The 13,168-nt window shown below is 43.6% G+C and overlaps 1 protein-coding gene across 2 annotated transcripts in view; it reads right to left on the bottom strand.

Moving 5' to 3' along the window:
• Positions 1-13,168, bottom strand: part of LOC134349229 (organic cation/carnitine transporter 2-like) — an 81,545-nt gene that overhangs the window by 26,035 nt on the left and 42,342 nt on the right. For both annotated transcript variants that reach the window (XM_063053240.1, XM_063053241.1), the window contains exon 4: positions 7,818-7,989. In XM_063053240.1, coding sequence (XP_062909310.1) covers positions 7,818-7,989 — 172 coding nt within the window. The remainder of the gene's footprint in view (positions 1-7,817; positions 7,990-13,168) is intronic.

Raw genomic sequence — 13,168 nt, 5'->3', positions numbered from 1 at the left:
TAGGGTAATGGCAAGATGGCCTGGCTTACTCGACGGAGGCAAGGGACAGGAAGGGACAGAACCAACTGCAGGGTAACGGCAAGACGGCCTGGCTTACCCGATGGAGGCAGGGGGCAGGAAGGGACAGAACCAACCGCAGGGTAACAGCAAGATGGCCTGACTTACCCGGCGGAGGCAAGGGACTGGAAGGGAGCTAGGTACAGGGTGGCTCCAGGACAAGACTTCAGGTGAGACAAGGCGAGAGTTACCGGCAAGACAAGGCAAGGCTTCAGGCAATGCAAGCTGAGACAAGAACTTCAGGCGAGGCGAGAGTTACCAGCAAGACAAGGCAAGGCTTCAAGCGAGGAAACAGAAGGCAGGGGAAGGGATACAAGGAGTAAAGACAAGAACAATCCAACAGCCATGCCCTGATCTCTGGAGGTATTTATGCAGCCAACTCCAACGAAAATCAGCTGCCTCAATTAGTGCTCACAGGAACAGAAACAGGGTAGACAGGAAAACCTGGAGCAAGGGTCGATGGACTGGACTGTGAATCGGAATGCGGACTTCACGGACCGGACCATGACAGGTCCGTAGCTTTCTGCCAGAGATGCTACTCCAAAAATAAGCCTATCATAGCGATAAAGCCCTTTGTGACTTTCTACAGTGAGAAACACTTCTTGCATCTCCATCTGTAGGCAGGCCTCAGCTGTCCACTTTGCTGAGGTGATTTCCTCCAGAAATGTTTGTAAAGATATCGTCTATCCTGGGTGGAAGGTATTGATCTTCTTTCAGTAGTGGGTTGATTCTGACCTTAAAATCACCACAGATCCTGACAGACTTACTCTTTCCAGCATGTGCAGTTTTTTTAAATGTTTGTGATGTTACTACCACTGCAAAGTCTCTTCGAGGAATGCCTACCCTGAAGAAGTTTAAATCTTCCCTTCATCAGGAGTTCAAAGCCCCTAAGACCAAAAGACATAGGCCATTCAGTCCATCAAGCCTGCTCTACAATTCCAACAGGGATAATCCTGGATTCCACTCAACCTCATACACTTGCCTTGTCGCCATGTCCTTTGATGCCCTGACCGATCAGGAAATGATCAAACTCCGCCTTAAGTATACCTGTGGCCTGGCCTCCACCACAGTCTGTGGTAAAACATTCCACAGATTCATCACTCTAGGCTGAAATAATTCCTCCTTACCTCCATTCTAAAAGGTCACCCCCTCAATATTGAAGCTGTGCCCTCTAGTTCTGGATCCCCCCACCATAGGAAGCAACCTCTCCACATCCACCCTATCTAATTCTTTCAACATTCGGTAAGTTTCAATGAGATTCCCAAGCATTCTTCTAAATTCCAGAGAGTACAGGCCCAAAGCTGCCTAATGCTCCTCATATGTTACCCCCTTCATTCTGGGAATTATCCTCGTGAATATCCTCTGGACTCTCTCCAATGACAACACATCCTCTCTGAGATATGGGGCCCAAAATTGTTGACAATATTCCATGTATGGCCAGACAAGTGTTTTATACAATCTCAAAATTATCTCGTTACTTTTATATTCTATTCCTCTTGAAATAAATGCTAGCATGGTATTTGCCTTCTTTACTACAGATTCAACTTGCAAATTAAGCTTCTGGGAGACTTGCATGAGGATTCCTAAGTCCCTCTGCACCGCTGATGTTTGAACCTTCTCCCCATCAGTCTGCACTATTGTTCCTTTTATCAAAATGCATTATCATATTTTTCACAACACTGTTCCATCTGCCACTTCCTTGCCCAATCTTCCAATTTGTCTAAGTCCTGCTGCAATCACATTGCTTCCTCAGCACTACCTACCCCTCCACCTATCTTTGTATCATCTGCAAACTTTGCCAAAAAGACATCAATTCCATTATCTAAATCATTGTCATACAATGTGAAAAGCAGCAGTCCCAATACTGACCCCAAGTCACCACTAGTCACTGGCAGCCAACCAGAAAAGGCCCCTTTTATTCCCACTTGCTGCCTCCTGCCTGTCAACATCCCTCTATCCATGCCAGTAATTTTCCTGTTGCCATAGGATTTTATCTTGTTAAGCAACCTCATGTGTGGCATCTTATCAAATGCCTTTTGAAAATCCAAATAAATGACATCCACTCAAAATGCTGGAAGAACTCAGCAGGCCAGGCAGCATCTAGGAAAAGAATACAACTGACGTTTCGGGCCAAATCCAGCATCTGCAGATTTTCTCTTGTAAATGATATCCACTGCCTCTCCATTGTCCACCCTGCTTCTTACTTCCTTGAAAAACTCTTAACAGATTAGGCAAGCAAGATTTCCATTTACAGCAACCATGCTGACTTTGACTTACTTTATTATTACTCTCCAAGTACCTTGAAAACCCATCCTTAATAATAGACTCCAACACTTTCCCAGCCTCTGAGCTTAGGTCAACCGGCTTATAATTTCTTTTCTTTTGCCTTCCTCCCTTCTTAATGAGTGGAGTGACATTTGCAATTTTCCAGTCCTCCAGGGCCACGCCAGAATCAAGTGATTCTTGAAAGATCATGACCAATGCATCCGTCATCTCTTCAGCAACCTCTCTCAGGACTCTGGGATGTTGTCCATCTGGTCCAGGTGACTTATCCACCTTAAGACCTTTGAGTCTGCCAAGCATTTTTTCCTTTGTAATACCAAGGGCACAGACTCCTGCTCCCTGACACTCACAGAGCTCAGAGACACTGCTAGAGTCTTCCACAGTAAAGAATGATGCAAAGTACCCATATTGTTCATCTGCCTTTTCTTTGCCCCCAATACTGTCTCACCAATATCATTTTCCAGTGGTCCAGTATTAAATCTCACCTGCCTTTTACTCTTAATATAACTGAACAAAAACTTTTGGTATCCTGCTTTATATTATTGGCTAGTATGTCTTCATATTTTATCTTTTCCCTTCTTATTGCTTTTGTAGTTGCCTCTTGTTGGATTTTAAATGCTTCCCAATCATACAACTTGTCACTCAGTCTTGCTACCTCTCTTTGCCCTTTCCTTGGTTTTTATGCAGTCCTTAACTTTCCGTGTCAGCCATGGTTACCTAGCCCTGCCATTTGAGAACTTCTTCTGTGGCATATATCTACCCTGTGCCTTGTGAACTATTCGCAGAAACTTCAGTCACCTCTGCTCTGCTGTCACCCTCGCCAGTATTGTCCTCCAATCCACCTGGGCAAGCTCCTCTCTAATGCTTCTGCATTCCCCTTTATTCCATTGTGATACCAATATATGAGACTTATGCTTCTTCTTCTCAATTTGCAATATGAATTGAATCATATTATGATCACTGCCTCCTAAAGGTTCCTTTACAATAAGCTTCCTAGTTCAGTGAAACCCTCTCTCACTTCTCCCCCTTTGTGACTTCTGCTGCCCTCCAGCTCTTTGACCACGTGCTCAGCTATACCTGTCACCTCATACTTCTTCCTCCCCTCCCCCCACCTTCTGACTTTTCCCCTCCGTTCCCAGTCCTGATACGTTGACAGCTTACTCTCTTCCACTGATGCTGTCTGGCTTGCTGAATTCCTCCAACATTTTGTGTGTGCTCCTTTGGATTTCTAGTGTTTGCCATTCTTCTTGGCAACTAGACAACTGGTATTTCCCATGAGCTCCACTCAACCGTGGAAAGAATCCGTTCAGCCTTGGGGTAATCTAGCTCATCGACTACTTTATCCTGGATGGTATAATGAAATGGATGGGCTTCGCAAAACTTGGATGTGGCATTTTCATTTAATATTATTTTACCCTTGATATGTTTGAGTTCTCCAGTGCCCACCCTAAGACACTGCTGTGGCATCATCCATTACCTTTAGTTCACTTTTAGTTGACTCTTTTGCAGGGAACGTGGCATGCAATTGATGGATAGATCTCCAATTATGTTGTAGTTGTCTCAACCATTCACAACTCCACAATGCTAGTCCTTTTTTAATCACGTACAAGCCCAATATGTCTTGTTCTTAGTTATATTTCACTGAAATAGATGTCATTCTCACAGGAGTTCTTTTTTGTCCAGTATAAGTTCTTAGTTGGATATTTGCAGGCGTAGTTTAGTATTGTTGAAAAGCCAATCAAACTCATTATGTGGAATGACAGAAACAGACAAGTTAGGGTGCTCTTCCATTTTAGTTAATTTGCCATTCACTTCTGGTGTAAGCTATCTTGCTTATCTCGTGTAAGTTTTCACTTAGTAAGTCTGAAGGCTATTCAATCCTGAGTCACATTGTTATCAGGTATTTCATCAACAGTATAAAGGTTAGTGCTCATTTTGAAATGGGTACTTGACTTTTTATCTTTTTCTCTTGTCTGTGCAGTCCATTTATTTTTATCTGCCCAAAGTGCTCTTTGAATGAATCTTCCTACAATATTGCATTTTCTGCTAGTTTCACCTTTAAACATGTACTGGTTTGGTGCATGTGAGCCACTGCCACAATGCTTGGCCAGGCCAGTTTCTGCTTCCATGTTGCAATTTTGTTCATGCTTGCTTTGTTTCCTGACTACAACTCAATCGTTTCCATTGATGCAGCTATTTCAACTACTCTTTTAAATGTAAGTTGTGCTTCAGTTAGGAGCTGATTGTTTCATGCTTTCTTGTAAGATTCCACAAACTAAACAACCTCTCAGTGCATCATTAATCCCATGACGGAACCAACAATGCCAAGAAAAATTCAATACAGCCATTTTGGCTGAAATTGTCATAAGGCGGTGGCTGGGAATGGACCCAAGTGCAAGACACAGACACTGAAGTACTAGGGACAGGACTAGGATACAGGGCGATGGCAAGGACGTGGACAGGAAAACCAGGGACCTGGTACAGGACTGGACAAAAGAGCAAGGAGCCTGGGCTTGGACTCCGAGCCAGAGACTGGACAAGGACCCAGTACCTGGGTCTTGCCTCTGGCTCGGACCCCAGAACTAGGCAAGGACGAGGCTTGGCAGGCAGGCAGGACGAGGCTGGAATCTTCAGGCTTGAGGCTAGAGACTAGAGACTTGGCTTAGTAGGAGGCAGGAGGCAGGAGGCTAGAGACTTGGCTAGGCTTGGCAAGAGGCTAGAGGCTAGAGGCAGGAGACGAGGCGAGGCGAGACTGGAGGAAGGAGGCAGGAGGCGAGTCGAGGCTGGAGGCAGGAGACTTGAGGCGAGGCTGGAGGCAGGAGACGAGGCGAGGCGAGGCCGGAGGCAGGAGACTTGAGGCGAGGCGAGGCTGGAGGCTGGGGACGAGGTGAGGCGCTAGGCTGGAGGCAGGAGACTTGAGGCGAGGCTGGAGGCAGGAGACGAGGCGAGGCGAGGCCGGAGGCCGGAGGCAGGAGACTTGAGGCGAGGCGAGGCTGGAGGCAGGAGACTTGAGGCGAGGCTTGGCAGGCTCCTCCTGGGCAGGGCGCGGATCTCCTGGGCAGGGCACTGTACTCCTGGGCAGGGCGCAGATCACAACCCGACAGAGGCAAGGGACAGGAAGGGACAGAACCAACCCCAGGTAACGGCAAGACAGCCTGGCTTACCTGGGTGGAGGCAAGGGACAGGAAGGGAGCTAGGTACAGGGTGGCTCCAGGACAAGACTGCAGGTGAGACAAGGCGAAAGTTACCGGCAAGACAAGGCAAGGCTTCTGGCAAAGCAAGGCGAGACGAGAACTTCAGGTGAGGTAAGAGTTACCGGCAAGACAAGGAAGGGCTTCAGGCGAGGAAACAGAAGGCTGAGCAAGGGATACAAGGAGTAAGGAAAGAACAATCCAGCAACCACGCCTGGGTCTCTGAAGGTATTTATGCAGCCAGCTCCAACGAGCACCAGCTGCCTCAATGAGCTCAACAAGAACAGAAACAGGGTATATAGGAAAACCTGGAGCAAGGGTCGATGGACCGGACCGTGAACCGGAATATGGATTTCACGGACCGGACTATGACAGAAATAGACTCCCCTTCCTTATGATTTTCCGTATGAAATCTAAAGCATTCTGCAATTAACAATGGTTTTGCTTCTAAATGTTCCTGCATAATTTTCATGATATCAGCAAAGCTCATTTTGGCTGGCATGAAGCAATCAAACTTCTAAACAAACTGTATACCATTAAACAGAATGCACTTAGCAAAACTGCACACCCCTTCATTGGCTATTCTATTTGCTTCAATGTACTGCTCAATTTGTTCCATATACAGCAGAAACTTTTTTTTGTGCAATTGAACACTTCTATCTTTTCAATGTAGCCAGCTATTTCTGATTTTGTTTGAAGTTATTATTATCACTCTGTATTTAACGTTTATTTGTGAATTTGTCTGTTTTTTTCATTTTTGAACTTGAATGCCTCTGTCCCTTCTCGAAAAAGAATGTACAAGATTGCTTTTACTCAATCATTTATTGCTTCACTTTTTTAAACTCGATGATCAACTGCACTTCAACAAGTAAGTAGCCGCCTCAGGTTCATTTAAACTTCCACAAGTTCAAGTTCAATTGTCATTCAACCATGCATGAATATCCATGAATACAGCCAAACAGCACTTGTATGAAGGTCCAAAACGGAGTACTATCAGTCATACACAGCACAAAACACATGTAACACAGCAAACACATGTAAGTTCTCAGTAAAATACAATCACATGAAAAGAAATAGAGCCCAAGAACCTGAGTCCCATGAACGCAGTCAAACACAATGCAGCTTGTCTTCTGCCGAGTGAACGCTGGGAGTGGTGATGGGGGTGGGGGTGCAGCACTGATTCCAGCTTGGACGCCACTCCAAGTCATCTCCAACGGAGTGCACAGACTCCGACGCCTCTTCTGGGTGGCTGTAAACACACTACACTGCGGCCTGATGCCTAAACCTTGCTATGACTGAGATCACATGCTCCCAGCCATTCACTAGCAGCACTTGTGGCATTCCGCATTACGAATGTCCAGCAAGGTGTTGTGATCACAGGAAAAGCGACTAAGATGATCACTTGTTAAACTGAACACTGCTGATGCACACCGACCGCTCTTATGCAGGCAGCAGCACGATCTCCACCAAATCCACCTCCTTCAGTTTCTCTGCCAACAAGCAACTCACTGATGAAGTAGACCTGCAGTACTTTAATTCTCTATGTCTATCAGGGTCTTGTAATCACAAAAAAATACATTTAAAAGGCCCACCATTCATCTGTTAAGTTCTGTAACTCCAAAATATAAAACTAATTAAAATAAAACCATGGAGCAGGGAATAACATGTCTTACTTTCACATATAACCTTTAATGAATTATTTAAACAAGGAATGCTTTATCAAACAATATACTTATAATATTACTTAAATATTACTGAAATATTAAATACACAACAACATGCAAACCCCACACAAACAGCAAAGTGGATAATGGGATGAGTTGACGACATCTTTCTAAGGAGGTGTTAAAATATTACAGAATATTCAAGGTGAGGTTACTTTGACCATGAAATTGCAATATATATATATTTCAGAATCAGTAGTTTTGCTTTTGATATGCTTCAAACTTATTAGTTTTTCAGCCTGCATGTTGACATAATTGCTATTGGGTGCTGAAGCCAGAATAACTTGACACTGGGAAAGGTGAAGTCACAACATCTCAAATTAGGTTAAGTATCACATAGCAAATTTTATAAATGTTTGAAACTTGTAAGGATCTATAAAGAAATTTGAATTTGTGAGGAATCCAACTAATACAGATGCAATAGATTGATTCAATATTGTGGTCACTTGGCATAATCAAGCTGAAGTTACTTTCAGACCCAGCCTTATTGGTCAGTGACATCCAGCAATATAAGGTCATATCCTATTGTTTGACTATGTTTAACTTTGAAATATTTACATACCACCACAAAGGAATGTACACCAAACAGCTGAGAGACAGGGTCAATATTAGCGTCTGCCATTTTCTTATGAAATATGCAACAAAAGGCAGGATCATATAGCCCAATGCAAAACACATGGCAACTCCAAGTGTAGAGTATGCAATCCGAATGGATTTTTCAAGAAGTTCAGATCCTGCAGAAAGAGAACAACCAGGTTTAGGGCACAGTGAGTTCATTTTGATTGAATGTCACTCTGAAACATTTAAATTCAATGAAAAAATGCATATGAATATCACATCATCAGCTTAACTCATAAACCAAGCAATGTGAAGCCCAAAGTACTTCATGAATCACTAATGAAACAGCATGAAATGAGAAAAACAGAACATAACAGAGAAGAGAGTTTAATTTTTAATAGTTTTTCAGGGCTTTAGAATGTTTCTGACTAGATCTAACCTTTTCTACAACTGGCTCATGAACCACTGCTCTCAGTTTTTGGTACTCTGCTTGAAACTGTTTACCCAAGTGATGGCAGCATACAGCAGAGAAATACTCCCAGATCTACGTAGGTACTTCCAGAAATAAAATTCTTCCTTCAATTTACCACTGTCCCTTGGTATCCCAGAAAGCACTGTAATGGCCAGCAAGTATATATTGGTAAACTAGTCTATTGTCAAATACATTTTGTGGTGGGGATTTCTGCTTATACAAGGAAGGAAAGTATGGTGGTCAAAAGTAGAGTTAAGCTTTAGGGAATAGAGTTAAGTGTTGACTTCCTGGACAAAATAGACCAGGGCAGGAGGGAAGATGGGAGATAAAGTAAGAAAGAATGTGAGTTTAGCACTGGAGCATGCCAGTATAGTAGCAATGTGACACAATGAAGGAAGGAAAGCAGCAGCACAGTCTCAGATTTAGTTGCTAAAAAGTCCATGAACTCATTGTAACACATACAAAATGCTGGAGGAACTCAGCAGGCCAGGCAACATCTATGGAAAAAAGTACAGTCGACGTTTCAGGCCGAGATCCTTTCGCAGGACAGGAGAGAAAAAGGTGAGGAGTAGATTTAAAAGGTGGGGGAGGGGAGGGAGAAACACAAGGTGATAAGTGGAACTGGGAGTGGGAGGAATGAAGAAAAGAGCTGGAAAGGTGATTAGTGAAAGAGATACAGGGCTGGAGAAGGGGCGAGTCTGATAGGTGGGGACACAAGACCATGGAAGAAAGAAAAGGGGAGAGGAGCACCAGAGTGAGGCAATGGGCAGGCAAGGAAACAGGGTGAGAGATGGAAAAGGGGATGGGAAATGGTGAAGGAGAGGGTGGGGCGGGCATTACTGGAAGTCTGAGAAATCGATGTTCATACCATCAGGTTGGAGGCTACCCAGACAGAATATATGGTGTTGTTCCTCCAACCTGAGCGTGCCTCATCATGACAGTAGAGGAAGCCATAGATTGACATATTGGAATAGGAATAAGAAGTGGAATTAAAATAGGTAGCCTCTGGGAGATCCCACTTTTTCTGGCAGATGTAGCGTAGATGCTCGGCGAAACAGTCCCCTAATCTACCTGGGGTTTCACCGATATACAGGAGGCCACACCAGGAGCACTGGACTTAGTATATAATCCAAACAGACTCACAGGTGAAGTGTCACCTCACCTGGAAGGGCTGTTTGGGGCCTGGAATGGCAGTGAGGGAGGAGTTATAGGGGCAGGTTGAGGGCAAGGTTGATGCTGGAGGAAGGTAAGTGCATTTTGTGAAAAAGGAGGACATCTCCTTCACTCCAGAATTAAAAGCCTCATCGTGAGAGCAGATGCGGTGGAGATGGAGGAATTGAGAGAAGGGGATGGCGTTTTTACAAGTCATTGGGTGGAACAGGTACAGTCCAGGTAGCTGTGAGAGTCCATGAGTTTATAACAGTCATCAGTAGATATGTTGTCTCCAGAGACAGAGACAGAGACAGTGAAATCAAGAAGGGGGAGGTAGGTGCCAGAAATAGACCAGGTAAATATGTGGGCAATGGAAGTTGGAGGCAAAACAGTAGTATTCATCCCCGTATCTTAGCAGGCGGCACCACTATTCTCTTTGTTCTTCCCATTACACCCCTCTCTACATCTTAAAAATGTTTGATTCCTACACTTACAATGTTCTGATGAAAATTGAAATATTTGTGTTTTCCCTCAACATAAGCTGTCTGACCTGCTGAGGCCAGCATTTTAGATCATAAGACACTGGAGCAGAATTACACCTTTTGACCCATCGAGTCTGCTCTGCCATTCAATCACGGATGATCCTTTTATCCCCTACTCAGCCCCACTTCCCGGTCTTCTCCCTGTACCCTTGATGATATGTCCAATCAAGAAACAATAAATCCTTGCTTTAATTACACCCAACAACCTGGCCTCCACAGCTGTCTGTGGTAACAAATTCTACAAATGTTCCACCCTCTGGTCAAAGAAATTTCTCTGTATCTGTTTTAAATTGACACTCCTCTATCCTGAGGCTGTGGTCTCTTATCCTAGACTCCCCCACCATGGGAAACACCATTTCCACATCTACTCTGTCTAGGCCTTTCAACATTTGAAAGGTTTCAATGAGATCCCCCTCATCCTTCCAAACCCCAGTGAGTACAGACCCAGAGCATTTAAACGTTCCTTGTGTGATAACCCTTTCATTCCCAGAATCATCATTGGGAACCTCCTCTGAACCTACTCCAATGCTAGCACATTTTTGCTTAGATAAGGAGCCCAAAACTCTTCACAACACTCAAGGTGAGGCCTCACCAATGTCTTATAAAGCCTTTGCATCACAACCCTGCTCTTGTATTCTAGACCTCTTGAAATAAATAATATTGCATTTGCCTTCCTCACCACTGACTCTAGCTACAAGTTAACCTTTTGGGATGTTCTGCACAAGGACTCCCAAGTCCCTTTGCATCTCAGATTTTTGGATTTCTGTCCATTTAGAAAATAGTCTACACATTTATTTCTACTACCAAGGTGCATGACCTTGCATTTTCCAATATTGTATTTCATTTGAAACTTTCTTGCCCATTCTCCTAATCTGTCTACATCCTTCTGCTGCCTACCTGTTTCCTCAACACTACCTGCCCCTCCACCAATCTTCATATTATCAGCAAATTTGGCAACAAAGTCACCTACTCCATCATCCAAGTCATTGATATACAACATAAAAAGATGCAGTCCCAAAATCGACCCCTACAAACACCACTAGTCACTGGCAGCCAACCAGAAAAAGATCCTTTTACTCCCACTCGCTGCATCCTACTAATCAGGCAATGCTCTAACCGTGCCAGTTACTTTTCTGTAATACCATGGGCTCTTAATTTAGTAAGCAGCCTCATATGTGAGACCTTGTCAAAGGCCTTCTGAAAGTCCAAATATACAACGTCCACTGCATGGTGTTCATCTATCCTACTTGCATTCTCCTCAAAGAATTCCAGTGAGTTTAACAGACAAGGTTTTCCCTTAAGGAAATCATACTGACTTTGTCCTGTCTTGTCCTGTGTTACCAAGTGCTCCATAGCCTTATCCTTAACAATTGACTCTAACATCTTCCCAACCACTGAGGTCAGGAAAGCTGCTACATAATTTCCTTTCTGCATCTTCCTCCTTTCTTAAAGAGTTGAGTGACATTTTCCAGTCCTTTGGTACCATACAAGAGTCAATTATTTCTGAAAGATCATTACTAATGCCTCCACGATTTCTACTGCTACTTCTTTCAGAACCCTAGGATGCAGTTCATCTAGTTTGGGTGACTAATGTACCCTTAGTTCTTTCACCTTTTTGATCACCTTCTCCCTTGTAATAGTAACTACACTCACTTCTCTTCCCTCACACTCTTCAACATCTGGCACACCACTAGTGTCTTCTGCAATGAAGATTGTCGCAAAATACTCATCTAGTACATCTGCCATCTCTTTGTCCCCCATTATTATTTTTCTGGCCTTATGTTCTAGTAGTCCTATATTCACTGTCACCTCTTTTTTTACATACTTGCTTTGATATCATTTGCTAGCTTGCTTTCATATTCCATCTTTTCCCTTCTAATGAAATTTTTAGTTGCTGTCTGTAGTGTTTTAAAGTTTCCCAGTCCTCTTTCTTCCTGCTAATTTTTGCTTTGTTCTATGCCCTCTCTTGCTTTTACATTAGCTTTGAGTTCCCTTGCTAGCTATGGTTCTATTTTGCCCTTTGAGTATGTCTTTGTTTTTGGAATACATCTATCCTTTTTTCCCAGAAATCCATGCTATTGCTGATCTTCTGTCATCTCTGCCAGCATCTTCTTCCAAATTACTTTGACCAACTCCTCTCTCATACCACTATAATTTCCTTTACTCCGCTGAAATACTGCTACGTCAGACTTCACTTTCTCCCTATCAAATTTCAAGTTGAACTCAATCATATTGTGATCACTGCCTCTGAAGGGTTCTTTTATTTTAAGCTCCCTAATCGTCTCTGGTTTATTACATAACATCCAGTCCAGTATAGCTGATCCCCTAGTAGGCTCTACAACAAGCTGCTCTAAAAAGCCAACTCATAGAAATTAAACAAACTCACTTTCTTGAGATCCATTTCCAACCTGATTTTCCCAATCGACCTGCATGTTAAAATCTTCCATGAGTATCATAACACTGCCCTTTTGACTTGTCTTTACTATTTCCCATTGTAATCTGTTGTCCACATCCCAGCTACTGTTCGGAGGCCTGTATATAACTTCCATCAACATCCTTTTACCCTTGCAGTTTCTTAACTCAACCCACGAAGATTCAACATCTTCTGATCCTGTATCACACTTTTCTACTGATTTGAGCCATTCTTTACCAGCAGAGCCATGTCACTCCCACTGCCTACATCCTATTCCTCTGATACAACATGCAACCTCGAACATTCAGCTCCCAACAACCATCCTTCAGCCAAAATTCAGTGATGACCACAACATCATATCTGACAAGCTCTAATAGTGCAACAAGATCATTCACCTTACTTCTTATACTCCATGCATTGAGATATAACACTTTGAGTATTGTATTTACTACCCTTTTTGACTCTGCATCCCTAATGCACTGATACTCACCCTGCTGGCTGCAACTTTGTTCTATCATCTGCCTTCCCTTCCTGACAGTCTGACTGCACGCTATCTTTGCTTTTTTTACCATCTGTCCCATCCTGAATCCCTTTACTCCCGTTCCCACCCCCTTGCCAAATTAGTTTACCCCTCTTCCAACAGCTCCAACAAACATGCCTGCGAGAATATTGGTCCCACCTGGGTTCAGGTGCAACCCGTTACTTTTGTACAGGTCATACCTCCCCAGAAGAGGTGTAATAGGTGGTGGTAGAGAAACATTGGGGACATTTAACGA

The sequence above is a fragment of the Mobula hypostoma genome, chromosome 7 (assembly GCF_963921235.1).
Source record: "Mobula hypostoma chromosome 7, sMobHyp1.1, whole genome shotgun sequence".
Taxonomy (NCBI): domain Eukaryota; kingdom Metazoa; phylum Chordata; class Chondrichthyes; order Myliobatiformes; family Myliobatidae; genus Mobula; species Mobula hypostoma.
The sequence above is the reverse complement of the archived record's forward strand: the minus strand, read 5'-3'. Positions and strand labels throughout refer to the sequence as shown.